We start from the raw sequence: 23675 nt of genomic DNA, 5'->3' as shown, positions 1-23675 counted from the left end.
AATGATATTATGGTAATAATCTTGTTTGAGCAATGGCATATACTGACTACTAGGTTCTGTACCTACCTCTGCTATTCTTAGAGCCTCCAGGACATGGCTGTCCTTTTCAATGTTCTTTTGTTTCTGTAAAGATCTCCATACAGCATTCCTTAATCCTTCTCGAGTCACATCCCCAGCGAGTTCACTACGCAGGACAACTAGATTGTAGACCACACCATAACGAATAACCCAGAATGGATCGTGACCTGCAAAAAATATTTCAGTGTCCCATGAGCATTCTATGCCTTTGCTAAAAAAAACATAAGGAATGCTTTGCTGGATCACAACCAGATCTATGTAGTCTTTATCATATATATTTTTTCCAAATAGCAGGCAGCTAATGCCTCTGAAAGCTCAGGCCTGATTCAAACATGGCAAGGCCTTTTAAACAAGGTGTGGAAAGCCCTTGCCCATGTCTGTGGTTCCACTCAGAGGTCATCTCATTTAAATGGCATTTACTATGTGCAATGGACCATATGCATGCGGTGTTAGCATCTCAGCAACCCATTCTCCTGGACCATACACTGTTGGGGTGTCACTGCTATCGCTGAACCAAATGCCCCTGTGTATATAATATGTGTCTTTTTAACCATCCAACTTCGGGGGGGGGGGAATCATCCTGCATGCGCACTTTTCATTGCACAATTGATGCATAAGTACGCCCACAGGGTAGTCCATCAATGACGTTACAAATTGTCGCCTGTACCACATCCCCAGATTCCAGCCAGTTACCACTTACCATTTTGATTTGGGGTTGAAAGCAAGACATAAAATGCCCCCAGAAATGCCTTTGTGGTATACTATTGAACCCAACCAATGTTAGCGGATTGCGGTAGTAAAAAAATCCATAGATTTCTCACAAACAAATGGTAAAGGAACGTAAAGGAAGTGTGAGTAGGTTGGCACAAGCCATGTAATGTTTTGGAACATTTTTATAATTATGGACAGTGTTCTTACAAGCTTTTTGATGGGGTAAGAAAAACATCCCCAAAACCATTAACGTTAGTTTTTAGTTGTATGATTTAAAGTTAATGGGGGGGAGAGATAGCAGCTTTCCCCCAATATTTACTTCTACAAGATTTTAACAGGATTTTTACTTTTAAATATAATTTTACTGTTTCTCATTGAAAATAAAAACCATAGCTTATTATTACTGTTATCACCACCACCACCAAAACCACCATCAATGTGCAGAACCAAAGGTTTACTGAACAGGAAAAAAAATACTATGTCCTCTGAATAAGTTCTTTTAATTCTGTGTGATTGGGTTTTCTCAAACACACTTCATGTGACACCACAGAAAAACAAGAAAAGTGACACACTTAAGTGGCACACCTGACACATGTCCACTGGGAGAAGCATTGCTGGACTAAAGTATTCTACTCAGTTCTTAACCTGAGGTACCATTTTAGCTAATGGGGCCTCCCGCTGCTGCCGCGCTGCCGCCACAACAATTTCTGTTCTCATCCTGAGGTAAAGTTCTTAACCCGAGGTACTACTTCCAGGTTAAGTGGAGTCTGTAACCAAAGTGTTTGTAACCTGAGGTGTTTTTAACCCAAGGTACCACTGTACCCAAAATCAAGTGACTGAGGTGGTTGCTTCACACTGCCAAATGGTAGAGCCAGCCCTGGATACAGAGAACAGAGGCTTATTGAATTCATGCTGCCAGGTGTTTAATTCTGAAACATAATAATAAAATCTTTCAGTTCATGGATTTTGTTTGCTGAAGATGGCACAAAGGAATTGTCAAAAGATAAATAAGTAGCTGAAGGAGAAAGAAGATTAGGAGGATATCAAAAGAAGCTGCCTTGGCTTATTTTTTCATGAAAAGATGCTTGTACACAATATTTATGTTTATGCAGCTATTATATTAGGTGTGAAGAATATGCTAGGCTTGTGAAAGTGGTTTGATCCCAGGCCTTCTCAGCATGCAATTGTTCCGTTTGTAGAGGAAAATATAGCTCTTCCTTTTCCAGCTGAAAACAGAAATGCTACAAACACACACACACAAATGTAACAATATTTGAAGTGTCAAAAAGATGAGAGCATGTTAAATGACTGTGCTCATCCTTAAAATATTTTCTCCTCCTGCCTTACATCATATTACCTTGTCATTAGCAGTATTCCCAACATGCCCTCCTAATTAGAACAGGGAATATAACAAATGTTGAGGAAACATCAGTCATCTCTTTAGAGGCCTGCTACTCTAATGTGCTGACTGTCTCCAGAAATGGAGCTCCACATCTTTCACTCTTATGAATGTCAACGGCAATTTAAAGCATGCCCCTTCGCTAAGAGGAAGTTCTCCTCACCATACTGAATCAGGCGGTTAGATACATTCTAAAATGTATATAGACAACGCCGGTTGCAAGCCTGTCTGGAAGTAAGCAGCTAAATTCAGAGAATCGTAGAGCTGCGAGGGACCCTGAGGATTATGTAGTCCAATCCCTGGAAATGCAGGAATATGCAGCTGTCCCATACAGGGATTGAACCTGAAAACTTGGTGCAATTCAATGTGGATTACTTCTGCACAGACATGTATAGGGTTGCCCTGCACTCAGTTGAGGTGGTACAAAAGAAATATAGAGGATTGTGGCATTTTGGTTTTGCTTCTTTTGGTAGAGCATCTACACCCAGAAGATACAGAAAACAAGTTGAACAAAATGAAAACCAAAGTTTTAGAGAAAAATTTAACTGTGAATGAGCGAGAGAAGTTTCAGGAGGAGACAGGACTAACATTGGGTTAACATGACTGCTAAAAATGTGAATTTATTTAAGGATAATTATGAAAAATGTTGGACTGAAGTGAAAAAGGATTTAGAAGTATGGACTAATTTGAAGTTATCATTGTTAGGCCGAATTGCTGTGATAAAAATGAATGTGCTGCCAAGGATGTTATTTTTGTTTCAAACATTGCAAATTTTGGGCAAGATGGATTGTTTCAAGAAGTGGCAGAAGGATATTTCTAGATTTGTTTGGCAGGGCAAGAAGCCTCGAATAAAATTTAAGATACTGATGCCAAAGAAAGGTAGATTTGCCCTGCCAGACCTTAAACTTTATTATGAATCAGCTGCTTTTTGCTGGCTGAGAGAATGGCTGCTTCTTGAAAACACTGAAGTGTTAGATTTAGAAGGTTTCAATAATGTATTTGGCTGGCATGCATATTTGTGGTATGATAAGGTAAAAGTACATAAAGCGTTTAAAAATCATATTGTTAGAAAAGCATTGTTTAATGTTTGGACAAGATATAAGGATTTGTTAGAAAAGAAAACCCCAAGATGGTTGTCACCAATGGAAGCGAAGGCACAGAAAAAACTCAATATGGAGGCCAAATGGCCGAAATATTGGGAAATTCTGGAACAAGATGGAGACAGAATAAAATTGCAGAGCTTTGAAAAATTGAAAAACAAAGTACGAGATTGGTTCCATTATTACCAAATAATGGAGGCATACAAATTGGACAAAAAAGGTGGTTTCCAGGTGGAAAAATCAAAATTGGAAACAGAATTGTTAGACCCCAAAACCAAGAATTTGTCAAGAATGTATAACTTGCTGTTGAAATGGAACACTCAGGATGAAATGGTGAAATCAGCTATGATTAAATGGGCACAAGATGTTGGACATAATATAATGATGGCTGACTGGGAACGGTTATGGACCACAGGTATGAAATTCACGGCATGTAATGCCCTAAGAGAAAATCTAATGAAAATGATTTATAGGTGGTACATGACACCAGTCAAGCTTGAAAAGAAAAGCATTAGATCCATTTCAGTCCGGTTTCCGTCCTGGTTTTGGGACGGAGACGGCTCTGGTTGCCCTAACAGATGATATCCGTAGACAACTGGATCGAGGCGGGTCAGGACTGCTGATCCTTTTAGATTTGTCAGCAGCCTTTGACATGGTCGATCATGATCTTCTGGACCATCGCCTTGCAGACGTGGGGATACAGGGCATAGCCCGTAACTGGTTGTGCTCTTTTATCTCTGGTCGGGGACAGAGGGTGGCACTAGGGAAGGAAATGTCATCACGCCACTCCTTAGTGTGTGGAGTGCCGCAGGGCGCAATTCTCTCCCCAATGCTTTTTAACATCTTTATGCGCCCTCTTGCCCAGATTATCCGGAGCTTTGGGCTGGGCTGTCATCAATATGCTGATGACACTCAGCTCTATCTACTGATGGATGGCCACACCAACTCAGCCCCTTACACACTGACCAGATGCTTGGAAGCTGTGGCTGGATGGTTTCGTGGGAGCCGATTGAAACTAAATCCTTCGAAGACAGAGGTCCTATGGCTAGGTCGGGATAGCATGGGGATGAGGGACCAACTCCCTTCTCTTGCGGGGGACCAATTAGTGCCATTGCCTTCCGTTAAGAGTTTGGGTGTAATCCTTGACGCCTCCCTTTCCATGGAGGCACAAGTCACAGCAACAGCCAAGGCGACATTTTTCCACCTTCGCCGCATCAAGCAGTTGGTCCCTTACCTTTCCCGCCCCGACCTGGCCACAGTGATCCATGCGACAGTCATCTCCAGGCTTGACTACTGTAACTCGCTCTACGCGGGGCTGCCCTTGAAGCTGTCCCAGAAACTCCAGCGGGTACAGAATGCTGCAGCGAGGCTCCTCACAGGGTCTCTGCCATGGGAGCATATTCATCCAGTGCTTTTCAAGCTGCACTGGCTCCCGGTGGAGTACAGGGTCAGATTTAAGGTGCTGCTTTTGACCTTTAAAGCCCTTCACGGCCTAGGACCCTCGTACCTACGGGACCGCCTCGCCTGGTATGCCCCACGGAGAGCCTCAAGGTCCATAAATAACAACACCCTAGTGGTCCCAGGCCCTAAGGAAGTTAGATTGGCTTCAACCAGAGCCAGGGCCTTTTCAGCACTGGCCCCAACTTGGTGGAACGCTCTGTCTCATGAGACCAGGGCCCTGCAGGATCTGATCTCTTTCCGCAGGGCCTGTAAGACAGAGTTGTTCCGCCTGGCCTTTGGATTGGAGCCAATTTGATTCCCTCCGCCCCCTTTTTCTTTTTTCTTTTCCTTCTCCTGCAATGAGGCTCCATTTTAATATTTTAATGTTCCATTATTTTAATGTTGTATTTTATTTTTGTTTTTAAGTTGTAATCACTCATCTTGTTTTTATTATTGCTTGTAAGCCGCTCTGAGCCCGGCCTTGGCTGGGGAGGGCGGGGTATAAATAAAAAATTATTATTATTATTATTATTAAAAATTTACCATCTGCCCAATAATAAATGTTGGAAATGTAATGAGGCTGAAGGTACATTCTTCCACCTTTGGTGGACATGCCCAAGGATTAAGACATTCTGGGAGATGATTTATAACGAAATGAAAAAGGTATTCAAATATACCTTCCTGAAGAAACCAGAGGCCTTTCTCCTGGGCATGGTTGGCCAATTGGTGCTAAAGAAGGATAGAACTTTTTTTATGTATGCAACAACAGCAGCAAGAATACCCATCGCGAAGTATTGGAAGACACAAGATTTACCCACCAGGGAAGAATGGCAGATGAAGTTGATGGACTATATGGAACTGGCGGAAATGACTGGCAGAACCCGAGACCAGGGAGAAGAGTCGGTGGAAGAAGACTGGAAAAAGTTTAAAGACTATTTACAGAAACATTGTAAAATTAATGAATGCTAGAAGAATGTTGGAATGAAGTGATATGGCTTTAGTAGAAATGTTATAAGGAATTAAGTATAAATAGATTAATAGAGTATTAAAGGAAAAATAAGGTTAAAATGTGTTAAGATAATTATAGGATAGAAAACAGGGGAAGATGGAAAGGAATTGCTGAAATAATTAATAGAAGTGGAATACTAAAAGGGAGGTGTGAGGAGGTCGTGGAAATATGTGAAAGAAAAATAAGATATTGAAATTTTTTTCTTTTTTGATGTGTTTTTAAATAGTTTTTGTTTTGTCTTGTTAATTTAATGTTTTAGTGTTATGTAGTGTTTTTATATTGTATTGTATTGTATTGGGTTTTTTGGGTTTTTTTCTGTAGTGTTTAAATTGTCGTAAAAGTAATAAATATTATTTTTTAAAAAGAAGAAGATACAGAAAACATAATAACCGCTTCCAGTAGCACCTTAGAGACCAACTAAGTTTGTTATTGGTATGAGCTTTCGTGTGCTAGCACACTTCTTCAGATACACAAAAGCTCATACCAATAACAAACTTAGTTGGTCTCTAAGGTGCTACTGGAAGGAATTTTTAAATTTATTTTATTTTATTTTGTTTCGACTACAGCAGACCAACACGGCTACCTACCTGTAATAATAACCACTGTATGCAACAAATATGTACCACATATTTGTCATTACCATATTTGTCATATGGGCCCTGCTATCACTTAAAAAATGCCTTCTCCTGATAGTGCTGTTGGTTATGACTGAATAGTAATAACCCATCTTTGGAAATCCTATCCACAGATACAAAGAATATTTCAGTAAAATAACACCAATCTAGAACCATTAAAAAATGGCAACCTTTTGTTTGTATTATAAATATGATAAATGAAAAATTGCACAGTCTGAAATTCCTAGCTACTAGGCTGCAGTGGCTGCAATCCAGTTGTTCTGATGTACATGCAATACTCAGGTGCATACAGGGAATTCTCTTCTCACAGGAAGTGAATGTCCTGCATGTCCAAATAAGCCCTACGCATGCATGCATGCAGCAAAACCCCTTCATAGAAATGAAAAGGAAGTCTGCCTTTGTATGCAGCAATTGACTACTCCTTAAACGCATCCTTCATGTAAATATATTTCAGCTAGCAGTACTCCAAAGGAGAAGGGGCTGCCCGGTCAACAGCTGATCAGGAGATATGAATTCTTGCTCGATCAAGCCAACAGTCCAAGGAGCAGAGTTTTGGCCCATTGATGCCCAAGGCAATATATGAGGCACTACCACTTCTGCCAAAAGTGGGATTTTATTGGGCCGCCATTTTTTTTTTTTAAACAAGCCTTTTACTTCCATAGAACTCCCCCTTCAGGATTGTTGATCTTTTCACGAGGCATACTTGACCATAGCTTGAGGATGAGAATAAAGGCAGGACGGCAAACTGTGTTTAAAATAAGGACATAAATGAATCCATAGCCAGCCCAATGCCTACTGAGTCCGACCCACTATTTCCCAAATGACCAACCAGATGACCAAGGAGGTGACTTGCCCAGTGAGTCAGAGCTACAACAATAGCATCACTGCAACTGCGGCTTTCCAGATCACACTGAGCCCATCTAGGGCTCTCACAAGTGTGTCCCAGCAGCTCTGCTCTCACCGCCTTGGCTCTCCCTGTAAGCTGGAGCAACTCTGCTGCTGGGGGACTATTGTGACTCTGCTCCAGTGGATAAGTCACTTCTGTGACCACAAGAAACCCAGAAACAAGGTGTGAAAGCAATTGACAGCTGTTAATGTTCTCAAACAAAAAGCCCAAAGAATATCACTTTCAGCATTTTTTCCCATTTCTTACCCACTGTGAACACAATAGTTCCATTGTGAACTATGTGAGAGCCAATAAAACTTGGGGGGAAACTGCATTAATAACTTGCGCAATTTACATGTGAATCTTTAGACATTAAATACATTAGCTGGCTGCTTCAGAAATGAATGAATCTGTGTGTTACATTAAAAAGTCGCTGGTCATGATCACCACAGAGTCATCTTCCATAGCAGGAGTTCTCAGTAATGGTTCTCTCAATTATCTTTCAGGGATGAAAATCCTGAGAAAGCTTGAAAGGAACAGGTATCTTTTCTTATAGGAAAAGATTGTAGGTCATACCCAAAGATGTCAAGGCTGCAATTCTAAGCACTACTAGGGAGTAAGTCCAGTTAGAATCTATGGGATTTGCTTCCTAGTAAACTTGCTCTGTGGTTGCATCCGTGTGTACACTTACTTAGGAGTAAGCCTAATTGAATGCAATGTGAATTACTTCCAAGTAAACGTGCACAGAATCAAAATGTAAGGCTTCCATTACATAAAATGCATATAATGCGTAATTACTTGAAGACATCTTGAACTCAGTGGGACTGAGTGAAAATGGATAGGTTTAAGCTATACAGCAGCTTACTTTCCTGAAAATCTTCACTCAACTAGTTTGCAGATCACAGCCCTAATAGGGAACTATTAAGAGATGGCATTTAATCAGTCTTTTGACTGAGGAGGTGATATTTTACTTTTAAGATAATATACAGAGAACAAGGAAGCATAGAAATACTGACAACCATAGGCAGATAAAAAAATAATTGTGGAAGATTAATTAGACAAGAATGGATGAGTTCATGCTGAGCATATGAATGAGGAAATGGCGCCACACAGGCCTGGCAGGCAATCCAAATTACTTTCATCCAGACTGAATCTTGAAATGCTTTTGGACATTGTGATACAAGCATTGAAGTCCTAAAATTGCATCTAAAGAGTGAGTACAGCAAGAAGATGAATCAAAGCAGAGGGAACCATGTGTTTGTTTGGATACAGTTTTCACAGAGGTGAAGCCAAGATTGTCCAGGTTTCAGGTAAGAATTACATACCAGAGGTAGCCAGGTTACATCAACGAATGGGCAGAAATGGGGCTATGTTTATACCTGGAATGTAATGAAAAGTCATAAGCAAGATGCCGATGCAGATATGAAGTCAAGTCTATCTGAGAAGCTTGGTTTTTTTTAAAAAAAAAACCTCAAGTAAGGACGTTTTTAAAACCCTGGGCCAAGTTAGTTACAGGATGAAACCATCATGTTGATAACATAGACTGGAATATGTAAACTCTGAGATGTGATGAAGTCTGAAGGCTTCAGCACATGCCTACCTTGTAAGTTGATTCACATTCTCAACATGATTTGTCCTAGTAACACAGAGAAGATCACCTTCTATTCCCTTTCCCCAATGAGAAGTGCAAAGCAACAGTTGCCCGTAAAAATAGATTCCTAGTCCATTTAAACAAATATGGTGCAGAAGAGGAGATGCTTGCATGTAATCTTAAGGGAATGGAAGCAGCAGCAGAATGGAAGCCCTAAAGCCTTTGTTGGAATCATAGGGTAGCTCAAGATGCGGCAATTTTTTTATGAACGATACACTAACTTAAGAAAGGGTAGGGAATTTCAAGAGAGATCTTGACTGGGCCATTCAAAGAGTTGAGCTCCCATTACAGTGGTACCTTGGCAGTCAAACGGCTTGGCTCCCGAACAAATCAGCTCCCTAACACCGCAAACCCAGAAGTGAGTGTTCTGGTTTGCGAACGTTTTTCAGAACCAAACGTCCAACACGGCTTCCACGGCTTCTGATTGAGTGCAGGAAGCTCCTTGGTTTTCGAACGGACTTCTGGAACGGATTGAGTTCAAGAACCAAGGTACCACTGTATTGACAACCATAAGTTTTCATCGGTACATTTAACATCTTCTCAGCATTGGTGATCACCCATCAAAATTCACAAGTAAAAGAGAGAGAGAGATAGTGCTCTTAATCTCTAGATGACACTTGTGGTCCCTTCCAATTCTATAATTCTAAAATGATTCTAAAGGTCAGAAAGGGCTGGAATTTTCACCAGTGCCTCTCCTTTGTTACCACATGTCCATGACTGTCCATGACATGTCCATCTATACTGTGCATATGTGCATCCAAGGGCACATCCACACTGGAGTTCAATGTGAATTTGGAGCTGTTGGGTCTCTCCTGATTGATTGATTGATTGATTGATTGATTGATTGATTGATTTTGGCAGCATCCATGTGATGCTTTCAAAACGCCAGTCATGGCTGGAGGGTGGTAGAGGGGTTTGTGAGAAGTGGTTGAATAAAGCAGACTAAATCCTGAAAGGGACATCGCTTGGCAACTTTGCAGAGTTATTAAGAGGTAAGCAGAACAAAACTGCGGAGGAAGGCTGCTGTAAAGAACATTGCACACACAAGAGTCCTCTGATTAAGCAATCAGACAGCAGAGTAGGTCAGGCCAGGCTTCCAGCAGAACAAAACTACTACTGTAATTAAGACATACTAAACATGGTAGACTTTTTAGACACAAGAAGCAGGGGCTGAAGGAAACGTCTTTGGCACTGTCCAACACCTCTCCCTCTGGAACGACCAGTTTGCAGCCAGGACTCTGGATATCACAAGAGCTCTTTACCCTTGCTATGACACCCACCAACTGCTTAAAAACACTAACGACTCACAGACTGTAAGTTTTTATCCTCTGCCATCTCTGTTCCAATGGGGTTTCACATACACCCATTGAGAGAAACCTTAATTGGTGCTAATACATTTTTACCCATTAGCTTCCTGTATGTTGTTTTCCCTCTTTAGGGCCCAGGAAGCTCAGCTTAGAATGCCTCTTACAGGCAAAATGGAGATTTTTTGAAGCCAAGAGAGATACTCAAAATGGCACGAAATTGCGCTGAAATGGGGAAACTAACTGGAAAGCTCAGAAATCAAGATGACAAGAATTTTTTAAAAAAGGGAAATGTTTATTATGTATTTGCAAAAGTATTGTAAACAGGTTAATACATTGGCAGGATTTTAAGAACACTTGTAATTTTAGAGATAGTACAGGAAATTTGAGGTAAAAAAATAATTTGGAGTAGAAATGATATGCAGTTGAAAAGAAAATTTAAGGAACCGGGGGGGGGGGAGGAAGTCACAGGATTTGGAGAACCCCATTTTATAGATTTGATATTGTTTTGTGTATATTTTTCTTTCTTTGTTGTTGTTGTTGTATTTGTTGTTGTTTATTTTTATTGTTGTTACTTTTGTTGAAAATTTAATAAAAAATTATTATTTTTTAAAAATGGCAGGAAATTGTGTTTCACTGACGGGCATTCCATATCAAGGGATCCAACTTTTTTACCTCATGTCATCCAAAAGATAGGCTTTTCTTTTAAAATGTGTTCCGAAGCCCAAATTTGTCAATTTTTTGAAATTTCAAACCCTCATAACTCACAAACAGGATGAGATAAAAAAAATTAAAATTTTAGATTTAAACTCAGTTTTGATCATTCAACAAGTATACAAAATATTAAGAAAACTGGATGAGAGGAGGTAAAAAGTTGGATCACTTGATATGGAATGACCCTGACAACACCTTGCATTGTGGTATCTTTCAGGAGTAGTGTAATGTGGTATAATAATAATAATAATAATAATAATAATAATAATAATAATAATAATAATTTATTATTTGTACCCAGCCCATCTGGCTGGGCTTCCCCAGCCACTCTGAGCGCTTCCAAAAAAAATCAAAATCCTCTAATACATCAAACATTAAAAGCTTCACCAAACAGGGCTGCCTTCAGATGTTTTCTAAAAGTCTGGTAGTTGTTGTTCTCTTGACATCTGGTGGGAGGGCGTTCCACAGGGAGGGTGCCACTATCGAGAAGGCCCTCTGCCTGGTTCCCTGTAACTTGGCTTCTGCAGTGAGGGAACCGCCAGAAGGCCCTCGGCACTGGATCTCAGTGTCCGGGTAGAACGATGGGGGTGGAGACGCTCCTTCAGGTATACTGGACCGAGACCGTTTAGGGCTTTAAAGGTCAGCACCAATACTTTGAATTGTGCTCAGAAACGTACTGGGAGCCAATGTAGGTCTTTTAAGACCGGTGTTATGTGGTCTCGGCGGCCGCTCCCAGTCACCAGTCTAGCTGCCGCATTCTGGATTAGTTGTAGTTTCCGGGTCACCTTCAAAGGTAGCCCCACGTAGAGCGCATTGCAGTAGTCCAAGCGGGAGATAACCAGAGCATGCACCACTCTGGCAAGACAGTCCGCAGGCAGATAGGGTCTCAGCCTGCGTACCAGATGGAGCTGGTAAACAGCTGCCCTGGACACAGATTTAACCTGTGCCTCCATGGACAGCTGTGAGTCCAAAATGACTCCCAGGCTGCGCTCCTGGTCCTTCAGGGGCACAGTTACCCCATTCAGGACCAGGGAATCCTCCACACCTGCCCGCCTCCTGTCCCCCAAGAACAGTACTTCTGCCTTGTCAGGATTCAACCTCAATCTGTTAGCCGCCATCCAACCTCCAACCGCCTCCAGGCACTCACACAGGACCTTCACCGCCTTCACTGGTTCTGATTTAAAAGAGAGGTAGAGCTGGGTATCATCCGCATACTGATGAACACGCAGCCCAAACCCCCTGATGATCTCTCCCAGCGGCTGCATATAGATGTTGAAAAGCATGGGGGAGAGGACAGAACCCTGAGGCACCCCACAAGTGAGGGCCCAAGGGTCTGAACACTCATCCCCCACCACCACTTTCTGAACACGGCCCAGGAGAAAGGAGCTGAACCACTGTATAACAGTGCCCCCAGCTCCCAGCCCCTCTAGACGGTCCAGAAGGATGTTATGGTTGATGGTATCAAACGCCGCTGAGAGATCCAGCAGAACTAGGAAACAGCTCTCACCTTTGTCCCTAGCCCGCCGGAGATCATCAACCAGTGTGACCAAGGCAGTTTCAGTCCCATGATGAGGCCTGAATCCCGACTGGAAGGGATCCAAATGGTCCGCTTCTCCCAGGCGTGCCTGGAGTTGTTCAGCAACCACTCGCTCAATCACCTTGCCCAAGAATGGAAGATTTGAGACTGGGCGATAGTTGGCCATCGTGGCCGCATCTAAAGATGATTTTTTAAGAAGCGGTTTAATAACCGCCTCTTTCAGCGGGTCTGGGAAGGCTCCCTCACGGAGGGAAGCATTCACCACCCCACGAAGCCCATCGCCCAGCCCTTCCCGGCTAGCTTTTATCAGCCAGGATGGGCAAGGATCAAGGAGACAAGTGGTTGGTTTCACTCGTCCAAGCAGCCTGTCCACATCCTCAGAGGTAACAGATTGGAACTGATCCCACGCAATTTAACTAGACAGGACTCTGGCACTCTCCCACCCCGGCCCTGCTCCCATGGTGGCATTTACCTCTTCCCGAATCTGAGCGACTTTATCTACAAAAAACCTTGCAAAATCATTGCAGGAGATCATGTGGCCCATACTGGGCCCCGATGTAGAAGGTGGTTCCGCTAAACTGCGAACCACCTGAAAAAGTCTCCTGCTGCTGTTTTCTGCAGATGCAATAGAGGCGGTGAAGAAAGTCTTCTTCGCCGTCGCTACCGCCACTTGGTAGGCTCGACATTGAGCTCCAACACGTGTCTGGTCAGCTTTAGAATGGGTCATCTGCCACCGGCGCTCTAGTTTTAATATTCAAAAGTACTCACATTTGTTTTGCAGTTATAAACAGCAGCTAGACAGGAATTTAATAATGGGCTGGATATCTGAATAAATAATAATAATAATTTAACATTTATACCCGGCCCATCTGGCTGGGTTTCCCTAGACACAGAATCAAAAGCACGATAAAACATCAAACATCAAAAACTTCCCCAAACAGGGCTGCCTTCAGATGTCTTCTAAATGTCAGGTAGTTATTTATCTCTTTGACATCTGATGGGAGGGTGTTCCACAGGGCAAGCGTCACTACCGAGAAGGCCCTCTGCCTGGTTCCCTGTAACCTCACTTCTCACAGGGAGGGAACCGCCAGAAGTCCCTTGGAGCTGGACCTCAGTGTCCAGGCTGAACAATGGGGGTAGAGACACTCCTTGAAATGTTCCCATTAGACGAATTCCTTGCCTTTCTAAGTTACAGCAGATGCAGAGCTAGAAACTCATTTTCCAGGAATGCCAACACTCCTTGTATACGTTGAAAACTAACAGGAAAATATGGCGTTCTTACCAACAAGGCTTCACCCAAAAGATGGTGAAAATGTTACAAACTATCCCCGAATCATCTTTACTCTAAATAAGGAGTTTGGTCCCAAAGCAAATTCCTGCCCCACTCATGATCCCACCAATTTTGACAGCAGCTGTTAAAAGAAAGAAACAATGTAATAGTCCCCCCCCCCTTTGCTGGTATGCCAGCTGAAGAGGGGGGACTTGTACGTAGATGCAAGAGTGTGGGTGACCAGCCTCAACCCTAGCATGGGTTGGCTAAAGGTAAATACAGCCCTTGGAATGATAATAATAAAAAAGAACTTTGCTGAGTCAATGACAGGTTATTGCAAGCACAACAGAGCCGTCATCAGCCTACATACAGCCTGTCTCGAAATCCATGCAATGAAATTACAAGTATTGCAGACCTACTGTATTCTAGCCACTCATAAATGGATTTATAAATCCACTCATCATTAGCCATACGGCTCTTTTCCCGCTTGAATTAAGCTACTTTACTTATTCCTGAATAGAAAAGATTGACAAAGAGGGCCTGTACTACAGAAGTCCTTGTATTTATTGCAATCAATCAATCAATCAATCAATGGTATATATTCCTGCTTACAGAGACAAACAGATGGCAAGATGTTAGGACTGTCATAAAAGGGGGGGCCCCTGCAATCTAATAATAATGTCTAGACATTGAGAGAAATCTGTTATGAAACTAGTCATCCAGGGTCCCCAGCAGTATTGCAAGGCTCCCTCTTCAGTTCTGCTTTGCATGACCTGGTGACAGCTATCAAAAATGTTGCTTTATATATTGGAAGACATATATGCCCTTGACAGCTCAGCAAGTGTATATGCTGGGGGTGGAGGGTAGGGTATAAAAAGCCTCCGCAACAAAAGCTCTTTGAAAAGAAAGAAAGTTAAAAAAGAAAGATCCATTAGGTATTCAAGGAATATGAAAAGGAAAATGATTCCTTTCATATTCTAATTCAAGTTTTCTGCTCGCTGCTAATCGAGTAACCACTGAGAAACAAGAAATGTATTTAGTAATGCTGCAGGTGTTCCTCCTCTCCCATACCTCTCCAACACCAGTTTCAGGACTAAGACGTTTGGAAAATAAAGCATTCCTTCCATGCGTTGACCCAACTTAAAATAAATAAGGATGAATTTGTGGCTGCGGTGTAAGCATCTTCAACAGGCAACAGGACCTCTAGCAGAAACGTGTGGCCTCTTCTGTAGGAGCTAACTTTATGGCTCCTGTCCTGTCACAAAAATATTTGTACTGATATCAGTCCGTAGCGTCAATAATCTTTATTGAAAACAGAAAGGGGGGGGAAGGATCCTAGATAATAAAATTAGATTGAGGAAATATTCCATCATACCTTATTTGGCTCAACAGAACCAGAGGCTTGAAATATGAGAATACTTATTGGAATAAACTGGCACAGATTTTTTTAAAAAATAATAATAATAAGGTCACTTATTTAGGCATTCCTTAGGGACGTGGGGGTGTTGTGGGTTAAACCACAGAGCCTAGGGCTTGCTGATCAGAAGGTCGGCGGTTCGAATCCCAGCGACGGGGTGAGCTCCCGTTGCTCGGTCCCAGCTCCTGCCAACCTAGCAGTTCGAAAACACGTCAAAGTGCAAGTAGATAAATAGGTACCGCTCTGGCGAGAAGGAAACAGCATTTCCGTGTGCTGCTCTGGTTCGCCAGAAGTGGCTTAGTCATGCTGGCCACATGACCTGGAAGCTGTACGCCGGCTCCCTCGGCCAATAAAGTGAGTGCCGCAACCCCAGAGTCGGTCACAACTGGACCTAATGGTCAGGGGTCCCTTTACCTTTACCTAGATACAGTACATACCTTAGGGGAAGGTGTCATCAATATGCTGATGGGACCCAGCTCTATTCCTCTGTGACATCTGAAACCATGCAAGCTCTGATACCTGGACTCGGTCGTGGGCTGGATGAGGGCTAACAAGCTGACACTGAATCATGGCAAGATGGCGCTGCTGTGTGTGATTGGTCCCCGAGTGCAGATAATTGGTTAACTGCAATTATGAGATCATACACTCCCAGAAGGAGCAGGGTCCTCATCAGGAAGTGCTCCTGGATCCATCTCTGTCACTAAAGACCCAGGTGATCTCAGTGGCTAGGAGTGTCTTATCAGCTGTGGCTGCTAAAACAGCTGTGGCCATTTCTGGACCAGAACAACCTATTCACTCTCATACATGGGCTAGTAACCTCCAGTCTGGATCACGGCAATGCACTCTGTGTGGGACTGACTTTGAAGGTGACCCAGAAGCTTTAGCTAGTGCAAACTGTGGTTAGTTGATTTTTCACCGAGACAGAATACGATCATCGCCCAGCTGAAAGAATGGTAGAGTCTGCCAATTAGCTGTTGGGTTGAGTTCAAGGTGCTGGCTGTGGTGTACACAGACTTATAAAGCTTGCAGCCAGGATACCTAAAAGATCTTCTCACCCCTTATAAAGTTAAAGGTAAAGGGACCCCTGACCATTAGGTCCAGTTGTGGCCGACTCTGGGGCTGCGGTGCTCACTTCGCTTTATTGGCCAAGGGAGCCGGTGTACAGCTTCCAGGTCATGTGGCCAGCATGACTAAGCCGCTTCTGGCGAACCAGAGCAGTGCACGGAAATACCATTTACCTTCCCGCTGGAGTGGTACCTATTTATCTACTTGCACTGTGACGTGCTTTCGAACTGCTAGGTTGGCAGGAGCAGGGACCGAGCAACGGGAGCTCACCCCGTCATGGGGATTCGAACCGCCCACCTTCTGATCAGAAAGTCCTAGGCTCTGTGGTTTAACCCACAGCGCCACCAGCAACTAACCAATCACTACATTTTGAAGGACAGGCCAACCTGTAAGGTTGACAATGACAGAACTCAGCTGTTAGTGTGGCAGCACCTGCCCTCTGAAACTTTCTCCCATTACCTATCACAAGCACTGTCTTTATTGCCTTTTAGGCATTTGTTGAAGAATTTTCTCTTTCAGCGAGCGGAATCTTTTCTTCTAGTCATTATCTGAATTTATTTGAAATTGTTTTTATATGTGCAGTTGTTTTGTATGTGGCTTTTAGTGTATTGCAAAATTGCTTCGAGATGCTTCATGGCAATTCATAAATGAAATAAAATAGTAATAATACCTTCCAGACACCAATAGGAGCTCCCGTTTGTGTAACATTCTACATTAAAGTTTAATATGTTCATTTTATGTGAATGGCTTTCAGTGGGTAAAGCATAAATTGGAAGCACAGCTACATTTATTATCTGCTTTGCAAATGATTTCCTTCGTATTTTCATATATATACACATACGGACGCACACATGTACGCATACACTTTTTCTTGTCCACACACACACATACATATACACATCCACTTGCCTGTGTACATGTGTAAATATCTTTAACATAAATGCAGAAGAACTATATTAAACCCAGACTTTAATAAGCTCTCCATGGGAGCTCAGCTTTTGTTGATGTGATTGATGAGACAGTGATAATGGCAGAGAGACCTGTCATTTTTAGCAAAATTTGAAAACTGAACTCTTCAAAGTAGGAGCAAGACAAGCATTTTGTAGAGTGATGGGAATTCTGACAAGCTTTATTCGGTCCCACTGTGGCATGGCCATAGGTAAACAGACGACCCAAAAAGATCTATGTCTCAATGAGCCACAGACAGAGTATCCTGGGCTGTGATCTTGTCAGATCTAATTAGCTAAGCAAGGTCAGAAGTGGTCAATAATTTGACAGCATCTGTTTAGGTAAAGCCAAGCGCATACTGGTGAGTCAGTTTCTTTCCTTTATGAATCACTACTGAAGGTAAGCATAAGCGCTATTGGAGGGCTCTTGGGGAACTTCATGCATGTCACTGCACAGATAAGATGTAAAGTGGTTGTTGTATTAAAGTTATTTGGCTCGGCGATGTCTACACTGGCTTGGACGTGTCCACAGAATGGAAGATGACGGGATCCCCAAGGATCTACAGGGAGCTGGCTTCAGGCAACCAGGCCTGTTGGCAGACCCACTCTGCTTTACAAAGATGCCTGCAAATGTGATATTAAGGGCTGGCAAGATTAATCCTGCCATATGGGAATTCCTTGCAGACGACCACAGTACCTGGAGACAGTCAGACCATGTATCCACAGCAGTGACCAGAAGAGCAATGATCGCTGTGAGGAGCACAGGAAGAAGAAACACCATGGTACTCCTGCGTCAGCAGAAGTGGATGCCTTCACGTGCCCCAGCTGCAACAAAACACATCCATAGCCATCTCTACAGTCACAGCAGGCGCTGTAACTCTCCAATGGTTTGACTTCACCCACAAAGGCGCACTCTTCCATTGTATCCTGAGACACAGACAGATGCTAACCAAACATTTTGCCACTAGGGATGGGGGGGGAGTAATTCATTTCATTTTGAATTTTAATGTGAATCTATCATTCTCATTTTCTGAAACAATTTATGATGCAAAACCCAGCTGTCCTTCAAAACTCATGCTTCTCCAAATTTTGTGATGCAAATAATGTGTACCGAAATGCACACATTAGGAGAAAGTATGCACCGAAATGCATATATTTGTTCAATGCAACACATATAAATTATTATCATTATTTATTAAATTTGTTGGTCACTTTTGTGCCACGTCGATTCAAAGTGACTTAGAGTATTTTAAGCAAAAAGCAAGCACATACATATATTAAAGCCAGCATAAAGGGTGGGTGGAAGATCTAAAACAGGGGTAGTCAACCTTTTTATACCTATCACCCACTAATGCATCTTTCTTGATGGTAATATTTCCTTACCACCCACCAATGCTCAATAGAAGGAGGATTCAGCTTGTGCCGTAATGACCGCTCCCCGCTTAAAATGGGGGGGCGCCCTTTGCGTGGACGCGTGCAGCCCCTAGATCTGGAGCGGCTCCCAACAGCATAGGCTTGGCTTTGCCTTCCCTCAGGTGGGATACCTGGAGGTCTCCACCTACCTCAGTCAGTTGTCCAATCCCACCTGGGGGAAGCGTTGCCAAGGAGACCAGGCCAGGTAGGGGAGGGATTACCTTCCCACACAATAGAGGGAGGATAGAAGGAGGATTCAGCTTGTGCCGTAAAAACCCCTACCGCCCACCTAGAATCTTGAAACGCCCACTAGTGGGCGGTAGGGACTAGGTTGACAACCCCTGCTCTAAACAACCATTCTGTCTGTGGTTTTTTAAATTACATTAAAACATTGCACCCATGTGAAAAGGCCATAGATAGTTTAAAGCCAAAGGCATGATTAAAAAGGAATGTTTAAAGCCAAAGGCATGATTAAAAAGGAATGTTTTTGCCAGGCACCTAAAGATACATAACAATGTGTGGAATTAGGGGGATTTGCAGGCAGAAATGCATACATCAGATCCAAAAATCTGTTTATTAGGAGAAATTCACACTAAAATGCTGACAAATTTTCATGAGGATTTAAAACAAAAATGCAAATAAATGAGATGCAGATATGTGAAGAACCAAAGACCAAAAAAAATGAAACTGACAGAAAGTGAAAGATAAAACCATCCCTATTCACCATCCCCCACAACTTATCTCAAGTGCATAATTCATAACTTAATGGCTTAGTCCAAGTTGATTAACTATCTCTAACGAAGAAGGAAAAATAGTTCTACAGCTGTTTCTTAATTCCCTTGTACTTTCCCCCCATTCCCTTTAATGAAGTTCTAGCTGCAGCCTCAAAGGCTTTTAAATTAGAAAGACAGATATAACACATTAGAACATTCCCAACACTAATCAAAGATGCTCTGTTTTAAACTACACCCTAAGATAGCCTTACAAATGAGTCTGATCTAATAGTCTTCAGACAAATGACAACTGTAGTGAGAAACAGCAGAACCTCACAATTTTATTAAACCACTCCAGTCTTTCTTCCTCACTTGTAAGCTTGATTATTTTTGTGTTCCCTGTTGCAGCCCTCCGAGCGAGTTCTGTTGATTTCACTTCCTTGCATTTGATAGTGCTAGTGAAAGGGACAAAGTTCTTACCCAGCTCTCTGATTACAGTGGTGCCCCGCAAGACGAATGCCTCGCAAGACGAAAAACCCGCTAGACGAAAGGGTTTTCCGTTTTCCGATGCGCTTCGCAAGACGAATTTCCCTATGGGCTTGCTTCGCAAGACGAAAACGTCTTGCAAGTCTTGCGATTTTTTTCGCTTTTTTCTCCCTTTTTCTAAGCCGCTAAGCCGCTAATAGCCTTTTAGCCGCTAAGCCGCTAAGCCTTTAATAGCCGCTAAACCGCTAATAGCGCTAATCCGCTAAGCCGCTAATAGGGTTGCTTTGCAAGACGAAAAAACCGCTAGACGAAGAGACTCGCGGAACGGATTAATTTCGTCTTGCGAGGCACCACTGTACTTCCGGCACAGCAGGGAATGAGAAAATGTACTCTCCCTTTGCAGTAGGAAAAGACACACCTGGCACCGTTTTTTAAAGCGGGCAGGAGCACACACAACACAGCCCTATCCTCCCTCCAAAAGCTGGGCTGCCTTCTATACAGGCATATCTTCGTCTGTGTCGACTAAGGAGGGGGAACATCACAGCTGTCACTGCCAAAAGATTTGGCAGGATCATTCAATTCAAGGGAAATGCAGATGGGACGTGTTTAGTAGGATTGTTTGGATAAGCTCCCAAACCCCTGCTCCCCTTCAACTCTGCTGAGACTTAAGTTTCCTGGCTGCCTCAAAAAGATAAACATGAAAATTGTATGTATCGAGGTCAGATGCACTGCAAAGACATTGATTTTTTTCATAACATTTCTGAAGTTTGACAGTGGTGGCGGCAATGCTTTTTAGAAGCAGCCTTTAAAATCAAGCATACATATATTTGTCTCAGCTTTTATGACAGATGTCATCGACATTGCTATGTGGGAAGATCATTTAAGATGCACACAACTATTAGAGGGGAAAAGAAGGTTAATAATAGGCTTTTCGTGCAGTATGTATCTTGTTAAGATGCAGAAAAAAATGATGAAAAGTTCATCTCAGCATTGACAAGGAGAGCAAGGGGCCTGTTACCTTACCAAAAATGAAAGACAAAGAGCATTTAAAGGGCATTTTGACCCACTTATTCATGGACTATATATACACAAGCAAAATATTAAGATGGACTAGAAAAAACAATCATGACCTTTCACTTGCAATGACTGTATTCCTGTATTATGCACAAAATCAAGCTCAACACATAAAAATAAATGTGTGCTCTGGACTACATTTGGGAAGAATTAACAAGATTAATTGTCTCTTTGTAGACTTCATTTGAACTATCCCAAACAAAAACTGACCCCAAATCTATTTAGGACAAAAATGAGATATAATGTTTTCTACTGACCTGGATATATATCCTGATTACTGCAGCGAAGCCTGATCTAAGGGTCAAACAAGACTAAATAAAATGCAGCTATAAGGGAACCCAAATTAGATGAGAGCACTGATTCTCAACCCTAATGTTTGGTCCAAAATTCTGCCTAACCAGAAAGGCAAAAGGAGCTGTCCAAGATTCAGAGATCAAAAGGTCCTGGATAGCAGGGGAACTGTCCGGCAAAGAGTTGCAAGCAGCATAACACGAGATGTTGTTTTAGAACTGGCTTGCTTGGCATCAACTGAGATTTATAACTGGTTCTGCTATCCATACCATTCCTGGAATGTCATCGGAGCACGAGGAAACTGCCATCCTCTGGATTAAGACTTATGAATGAGAGCTGCCAGATAGGAATGATACTGCCTCTGTTCCTGAGCATCTTGGTGTCAGGAGTGCGTGCAGGAGCCAGGCCCTGTGACCAGTAGGGCTTTGCAGGACTGGGGCCTTCCTAAGTTTGTTCTGAAGAGGCAAGGCACAGCCGCACAGGTGAGGCCAATTGGTAACTCACAGCAGCTGGTGGCAAGAGCTGGGAAGGGATATAAGGTCAGCATTTATCTTCAGCTCTTTGCCACAGCAACACGCTTCCTGCCTTGCTGTGTTTGGCTTCTTGCTTCCTGATCCTCGGACCTTGGCTTCTTGATTCCTTGCTTCCTGATCCTCAGACCCTTGATTTTGTGACTCTTTGCTTCCTGACCCTCGGACCCTTAGCTTCTTGACTCCCGGCTCTTTGACCCTCGGACTCCTGGCTTCCTGACTCCTGGTTTCTGGACTCTTGTTCCTTCTCCCACCCCACCATCTTGCCCCTGGTCCTGACGTCCTCAACCGGGACTTCGATCACCCATAAACCAAACCGTGACACTTGGCATGCCTGTAGCCATGAGTAAATAGGTTCCATTGAATTGATGGTATCCTTGAGATCAGCCTCTTCCTAGCTGATGTGGCATATGTGTGCTTGTAACCTCTGTGAACTCCTCTCGAACCCCATAAGTACTTGGGCTAGCAACAGCTCTTTTTCCTCAGAGCTTTCATTTACTTCTGGACTGATTTTTGCCAGGAAGGTGGTGACACACAAAAGGGAAGGAGGTATTCAACTCTTTAACCCTACACCAGCAAAATCATTCCTTTCCCCCAAAGTTGATATTTACCTCCAAAGGAAAGGGTTGACCAACATGATTTTCCTGCACAACAGGTAGGTTATTCCCAAGCCAAAGGTCTAGCGAACAGGGTTTTTACCCTGACTTGCAAATAACTAAATTGCACATACCAGCAAGAATAACTTTGCTAAATGAATCCCAGTGTTTGCCATGGCTACAGCAGAGTGGGTGTTCACAGAGCAGAGTTGGGAAATATTTAGTGCTATGGCAGTCTGAATGTACCTTAATCAGGTTTCTGAGGTAGTCACTGCACTCTTATTGACTACAGTGTAGGTAACAAGGAGCTGATAATTTATCCTAGACTGGTTTTCTCAGGTCAGCTTGGCTTCCAAGTTCTTGTTGCAATTCTATCCAGGTCACAGAAAATGTCTATACCTTACCACAGAGGTGCCACATTTCTAGTACGATTAGTGCACTTTTCATGTTCACGGCACACAGATATTGTAGCATTTACCTGTGCAAACGAGTATTTTCTGATTAAAGGGAGAATGCCTGGGAAGGTATCAGGCAATGTGCACTTTGGAGAAAAGGTGCTTAGGTACACTGAGGTCCAGCTCCGAGGGCCTTCTGGCAGTTCCCTCCCTGCGAGAAGTGAGGTTACAGGGAACCAGGTAGAAGGCCTTCCCAGTAGTGGCTCCCGCCCCGTGGAGCACCCTCCCATCAGATGTCAAGGAAATAAACAACTATCTGACTTTTAGAAGACATCTGAAGGCAGCCCTGTTTACGGAAGTTTTTAATGTCTGATGTTTTATCGTTTTAACGTATTATTATTATTATTATTATTATTATTATCATCATCATCATCATCAATTATGTTGGGAGCATTCCAGAGTGGCTGGGGAAACCCGGCCAGATGGGTGGGGTATAAATAATAAATTACTATTATTACTATGTCAAATCACACATTATAGAGTTCATTTAGATATGATGGACTCAGTTTCTACACATGCTACTTAAAACCAGTTTTTGTCAGTTGATCAGCTATTAGAATGACTGTGTTGGACAGGAAATGGTAGATGAGTTCTGGGGTTCTCCTCCTTTAATTTACTCTGCCCATTGCCCTTTCTGCTTCATAACCCAGAAAGTCCTTCTCATCTGCGTGGTGCCACCTCTCTCTCCCTCCCTGTTCCCCAGCTACCTCTTCCATGTAACTCAACAACCCACACCAACAACTAAAAGTAGTCTAAAATAGAACTGCATTCACTTGTGTTTATTCCTTCCTTGTTTGCCTGACTTTTCCCATTCCTCCTCTATCCTGGTTGCTCTGCTACCCTAATCTATCCCTTCCATTCTTGTTCCTCTATTATCTCCCTGAACAGACAAAATTTAAATTGTAGTTTCCTTGTAATACTGGCTTTGGGGAGCTGCTATGCCATGTTGTACTC

The 23675-nt window shown here is 42.8% G+C and overlaps 1 protein-coding gene across 4 annotated transcripts in view; it reads right to left on the bottom strand.

Moving 5' to 3' along the window:
* TMEM232 (transmembrane protein 232) overlaps positions 1-23675 on the bottom strand; it is a 160222-nt gene that overhangs the window by 80097 nt on the left and 56450 nt on the right. For all 4 annotated transcript variants that reach the window (XM_081213688.1, XM_081213691.1, XM_081213690.1 and 1 more), the window contains one exon: positions 67-245. In XM_081213688.1, coding sequence (XP_081069814.1) covers positions 67-245 — 179 coding nt within the window. The remainder of the gene's footprint in view (positions 1-66; positions 246-23675) is intronic.

The sequence above is a fragment of the Podarcis bocagei genome, assembly GCF_964188305.1.
Source record: "Podarcis bocagei genome assembly, chromosome: 11".
NCBI classification, from domain to species: domain Eukaryota; kingdom Metazoa; phylum Chordata; class Lepidosauria; order Squamata; family Lacertidae; genus Podarcis; species Podarcis bocagei.
The sequence above is the reverse complement of the archived record's forward strand: the minus strand, read 5'-3'. Positions and strand labels throughout refer to the sequence as shown.